The sequence below is a fragment of the Dipodomys merriami genome, unplaced genomic scaffold (assembly GCF_024711535.1).
Source record: "Dipodomys merriami isolate MVZ:Mamm:240054 unplaced genomic scaffold, mDipMer1.0.p SCAF_62, whole genome shotgun sequence".
Taxonomy (NCBI): Eukaryota; Metazoa; Chordata; class Mammalia; order Rodentia; family Heteromyidae; genus Dipodomys; species Dipodomys merriami.
The window spans coordinates 130,654-136,653 of record NW_027206202.1 but is presented as its reverse complement, the minus strand read 5'-3'; the positions used below and the strand labels follow the sequence as shown (position 1 = coordinate 136,653).

At 55.5% G+C, this 6,000-nt stretch overlaps 1 protein-coding gene across 2 annotated transcripts in view; it reads left to right on the top strand.

Moving 5' to 3' along the window:
- Window positions 1-5,315: 5,315 nt before the first annotated feature.
- The window catches only part of LOC138814915 (transmembrane channel-like protein 7), a 30,773-nt gene continuing 30,088 nt past the window's right edge, over window positions 5,316-6,000 (top strand). For both annotated transcript variants that reach the window (XM_070004025.1, XM_070004024.1), the window contains exon 1: window positions 5,316-5,382. In XM_070004025.1, the coding sequence (XP_069860126.1) occupies window positions 5,316-5,382 (67 nt within the window). The remainder of the gene's footprint in view (window positions 5,383-6,000) is intronic.

The window sequence follows — 6,000 nt, the reverse complement described above, 5'->3', positions numbered from 1 at the left end:
CGTGAGCCACGGGCGCCCAGCCGTTCTTCCACCTGTGATACACATACTCTGCTCCGGGGAAGTAAGCATTGGACTGTGGATTGACAATAGTGTTCTTTCCATTTCTTCTCTCTCCCCTCCCCTTCCCCTCCCTTCCCCTTCCCCCTCCTGACAATAGTGTTCTTTCCATTTCTTCTCTCTCCCCTCCCCTTCCCCTCCCTTCCCCTTCCCCCTCCCCTCCTCCCCTCTGCCCCCCTAGATGCTGGCGTATACCTTTTGCACAGGGTCTCAACTTTGGGGTCACCACCCACCTGAGCAGCCGGGATCCCAGGTTGAGTCCCAGCGCCAGTTTTCTCCACACGAAGGAGCCCAGAGCTGGAAGTCCAGAGCTGCAGCCGCCGCCCCCCTCCGCCCCCCCCCCACATCCTGCCCCCCAAATTCGCCTTCCCTTGCGCATGGCCTACCTGTGGGCTCCCGCAGCGTCCTGGCCCCGCGCGCGCGCGCGCGCACGACCCTGGCACTGTGTTCAGAGCGGGGCTCGGGTTCCTACCGTTCGGGTCAGGACGCCTGGTGGCATCTGAGCCTGCATCCCGGCCTTCCCCGCACCCACCAGATGCCAGGCGCGTGCGCACCGGCTGAGGGGTCCCCAGGGTACGGCCTCCCCCTTCCCCGCCCCAGGGCGCACGGGGCGCCAGCGCGCGAGGGCTGTGCTCTGGGAACGCGTTTGGATCCTGGCAAACTTCCCGGCACAGGTGCTACTCGAGAGACAGACTATAATAAGGCTGGGTGGGAATGGACAAGTGGACAATGGAAAGGCGGGCTCCTGCTACGGAAAACGCTCCGGAGGTCCTTCAAGAGAGGAAGAATAGATTTAACATAGGATCCAGCCGACCCCATTCTGGGTATGCATACCCAACTAGATAGCCATCCCCCCCACCCCCACACACATCTCATTCATAGCTAGTGAGGATCTTGAGCTCTGCTTACACCCCTCCGGGGGTGGGGGGTGGGGTTCTTCCCCTCCACCCCTTCTTGCTTCCCTGATTTCTTCCAGGGGCATGGCAATCTCACCTGCTTCTCTGGTCAGAACACAGGGACATCTGTCTGTCCTGTTCTGTAGGTGTTAAACTCCCAGTGCTTAACATAGTACCTAGGGAACTCAATGCTTGGTCATTGGGACTAGAAGAAAGTGAAGCAACCCACCCGGTCAATGATGGCAAAATCCTTCACCCCATCACCATCAGCTTCAACTTTGCCCCCCCACCCACCCAAAGGTGTGCATTGCCTGACAGTCTGCAAAGCATCTTCACACCCATTCCCACAGTTCACATACACACATCCAAGAAAGGAATCATCGTAGGGTTCACACTCATTCTGGTTTTGGTGGTGGGGTTTTGTTTTGTTTTATTGTGGAGCTGGGAACCATAGACCCCAGTCTATTGGAGCAGACAAAAACAGGGACTCGAGCAGGACTCAACCATGCGTGTCTGCTGACTTTTGAGTCCAGTTGTCTTGGTCTGAAAGCACAAAGGCTGGGTGCGCAATGGTTAGACAAGCGTGAACTGTGCAGTGTGGACAGAGAGATCATGTAACTTGCCTCCAAGCTCTTCCTAGCTGTGCGATACTGGGGAACATGCTAGTCCTCTCTGTGCTCACCAAATGGGGAGTCTAATGGCATCTATCTCCAAGGTGGTTCTGAGCACGTGACCTGGCAGGGCAGGAATAGCTAATTTTAAAAAGATGGTTCTTAAAAACATGTTTGAGCCAAGTGCCAGTGGTTCACACCTGTAATCCTAGCTACTCAGGAAGCCGAGATCTGAGGATCATGGTTCAAAGCCAGCCCAGACAGGAAAGCCATGAGACTCTTATCTCCAATGAACCACCAGAAAACCCGAAGTGGCGCTGTGGCTCAAAGTTGTAAGGCACTAGCCTTGAGCTGAAGAGCTCAGGGACAATGCCCAGGCCATCAAGCTCCATCACTACCACCACCACTACCACCACCAACAACAAAAAACATAGTTCTTAAAACCATAAGGTTGAGCTGGTCACGGGGTGGGGGGGGGCTCACATGCCTGTAATCCTAGCTACTCAGGAGGCTGAGATCTGAGGATCATAGTTTTCCCAGTAGGGAAGTCTAAGAGACTCTTATCTTCAAGGAACAACACAAAACTGGAAATGGTGCTGTGGCTCAAAGTGGTAGAGCACTAGCCTTGAGCAAAAGAGCTCAGGGACAGTGCCCAGGCCGAGTTCAAGCCTCAGGACCAGCAAAAACCAAACCAAACCAACAACAAACCAACCCCATAAGCTTTGTGACTCATTCATATATGCTTTGCATAAGGCCCTAACTCTGCCACAATTTCTGTGGCTAAGCAGCGAGAGAAAGACTCAGAGAATAAGAAGCCATCTATCTTGAAGGCAGGGACACCTTATCACTGCAGGGCTGCAGTTCAAGCTTTGGGGAAGAGAGGTGGTATCAATACCTCGTTGTCCTGAGGGCAGGCTCCCCAGAGGCAGAGCAGAATTTGTCACCCTTGGAGCGCTCATTATAAAGGACACACCTGCAGCCAGGCCCTCTCCTGGGAGGCCGTGTTTACACAAAGTATTGCTGCCCCAGGACTCTAAGCCTCCTGGGAGGGCGCTCCATCCCACGGCCCCATCGGCACACTGCTCACCAGCGCCGTCTGCTGGCAGCCTGCAGCTTCTCCACAGTGGCTGAGGCTCTAGACTAAGGAAGAAGGCAACCTAGATTAAGCACCACAGACTAGAGGTTTGACTGGCACATGACCCCCTCCTTGACCCCATTTGATATCTCCAAGGAGTGGCTTTGTAAATACAGAAAATACTGCCGTGGCGGTCACAGGAGCCACCATGATCCCAGCTATACAGAGAGGAGTTCATGAATTCAAGATGATCCAAGCAGACTGGGCAATGTAGTGAGACTTCAGCTCAAGAGGAAAAAAGAAAGAAAGGAAAGGAAAAAGTAAAGGAAGGAAGGGAGGGAGAGAAGGAGGGGGGGAGAGAGAGAGAGAGAGAGAGAGAGAGAGAGAGAGAGAGAGAGAGAGAGAGAGAGAGAAGAAAGAAAGGAAGAAAGGAAGGAAGGAAGGAAGGAAGGAAGGAAGGAAGGAAGGAAGAAAAGGATGGAGGGAGGGAGGAGAGAGAGAGAAAGAAAGAAAGAAAGGAAGGAAGGAAGAAAGAAAGGAAGGAAGAAAGAAAGGAAGGAAGGAAGGAAGGAAGAAAGGAAGGAAGGAAGGAAGGAAGGATGGAGAGAGGGAGGAGAGAGAAGAAAGAGAAGAAAGGAAGGGAAGCAAAGCAAGTACAGAGTGTTAACACTGCAGTACTCTTGCCAACATCATGTTCAGCTTCCTGTCGCTGTAACAAATACCCTAGAAAGTGAATTTAGGAGAAGAAAAGGTTGCTTTGACCATGGTAGATGTGTTGTTTCCAGCATGATTGGGACAGGACTAGAGGGAAGACTAAGGGAGAGGCCCAAAGCCCTTTGGAGGCCACGCCCCCACCAACCTGAAGACCCCCCCCCTACAGGCTCCACCTCTTGGAGGCCATGCCCCCAATTACCTGGTGGTCTCTCAATAAGCTCCGCCTCTTACAGATCCCACCACTTCCCACTAGCACCCAGCAGAGGACCAGCCCTTTAACAACATGCTACAGCAATAAGGAGACCTAAACCCTCTGCAGTCACCATTGTCCACAATGGGGAAGACCACCACACCCACTGATTACATCTTCATAAATAGGGACAGAAAAAAACAACAACTGTGCACAAGGAAAGGAGCCAGACAATAATTTGGCCCCGTTTGCTTCCTTCCCATGATGTCAGTGAGGGCTGCTGGTCCTCTGGAACCACTTGACAAGAATCAACCAGTCACCAGGACTGTGTAATCTCTAGGCACACCTTTGTTTCCACACCCCTAATACTTGGTCTATTTAAGCCTATGCCCCTGAAGATGAGCTCAAGTGCTTACTTTGCTCCTTCTAGTGTCATGCTGGATTAATACATTGTTTGCTGCCTTCCACCATTCCTGGTCTCTCTATTTAACCCATTGGGACTAGTGGCCCGGACCTGATGTGTGGAATGCCTGGAGTTGGGTTTAGCACCTAAAACTCAGGACTCAGTGCTAGTCAATTTCTGAGCCTTTGGGAATTCTCTAAAGGAACTCCTACTGTGTGGGATTCAGACTAATTGTTTTCCTTTTGCCTGAGGCTTAAACTCTGGGCCTGGGGGCTGTCCCTGAGCTCTTTTGCTCCAGGCAAGTGCTGTACCACTTTCAGCCACAGCTCCACTTCCATTTTTTTCTGGTGGTTAATGGGAGGCAAGAGTCTCAGAGATTTTTTTTCCTACGGGTGGTGGCTTTGAACTGTGGTCCTCAGATCTCAGTCTCCTGAGTCGCTAGAACTATAGGTGTGAGCCAGGGCGTGGCACCAGGCTGGATTCAGACTTCTTGATCCAGTGTCTATCACCATTGCTCTGCCCCCGGTCTGGGTCTCCAGCGTTGTGTTTTTATTTTTGTCGCTTCTTGGTGCCAGTGGATTTATGTCTGTAATATATCTGTGTGTGTTTACTGAACGAAGTTGGAGAAGAGACAGACATATATTCGAATGCCATATAAACAATCAAACCCTGCAGTCCAGTGTTTTACTAACTGGAAAGGAGAGTGGTAGATCTGTCTTCGTAGACCGGCTCCGAGCCGTCCTCAGATCTCAGCCTCCTGCTGGGGGGCCAGGATGACAGAGGTGAGCCACCCACCACGCCAGCTCCGGTTTATTCCTGAGATGGGGGTCTTCGCGCCGCGCTGCAGGGGCTGGTGGGGAGCTGTGATCCTCCCGATCGCCGCCTCTCCACGCAGCCGGGAGTAGCGGGCATTCGGGGCACCCCAGTGTCGGCTTACCCGACACCCTTGGGTGGCTCGGGTGAGGTTTGCACGCAGGGTTTGCCCGGCTGGCAGAGGCGCTCGGGGCTGATCCGTGCCTCGATTTCCTTTCCTTGGACCCACAGGCCATCCTCGCGGGGCGGCGGGGGAGAAGGGGTGGTCTCAGCCGTCCATTAGGTCTCAGGACGGCGAAGCCCCGCCCCCCGCCCCCCCACGCACTCCTGGCGCGCCGTGGGGGTCTCGGGCCGGACCGTGGGAACGCCCGCCGAGGCCACGCCCACCCTAGGCCACGCCCCCAGCACCGGCCACGCCCCCCAGCGCCGGCCACGCCCCCCAGCCCCGGCGTCAGCGGCGGAACCTGGAACCGCGGGGCGCCGGCTGCGGGGCGGGGGCGGCGGTGCGGGCGGCGGGGGGTCGGCGGGGTCCCCGCTGCCTTCTCGGGGCGCAGCCATGAGCGAGTCCAGCGTCGGGGAGCTCCCGGCCCGCAGGCCTAGCCGACAGCTGGCCACACACCAAGGTAGGCTTGGAGGGTTCGGGGGGGGGAAAGGGGGGCTCGGCGCGGCCTCAGGACGCTGCCAAGCGCGGGGGGCTCCGGGCTGGGGGGGGGAAGCGGGGCCGGACTCGCCCTCCCCGGGTGCCCCGGCCCGGGGGGGGGGCTGCGCGCCCCCTCCCAGACACCGGCCGCGGGATCTGGGCCCATCGCTAAGAAACAGGCTTCTCGATCAAAGGGAAAAGAACGTGGGAACCCCGACATTCCAGCCCCGCGCCCCCCGCCCCCCTCCGGCCACGCCTCCTCCCCAGCCCCCCACCAACATGCTGGGAGGAGCTGCCTGCCTCCCGATCATCTCCGGCTTTGCCACTCCGACCAGCGGGGAACTCACTCTGCCCCAGAGTTTTAGGGTTTGGGGTTCTAGGGTGTTGTTTTTAAATTGCTGGGTGACTTTTCCTCAGTGACTTGTCATCTCTGAGCCTTATCTGTTCAATGAGACTTGGAGGGCCGTAGTGGGATCCGCTGAAGAAAAGCAAAAAGTGTGGCTTAGCCCGGGTACTTAGGCGCAGTATTAAAGAGTAGCCAGCCAAAAACCATGGTCTTTTTTTTTTTTTCTTTTAACTGGGCAAAATGTAAATTATACTG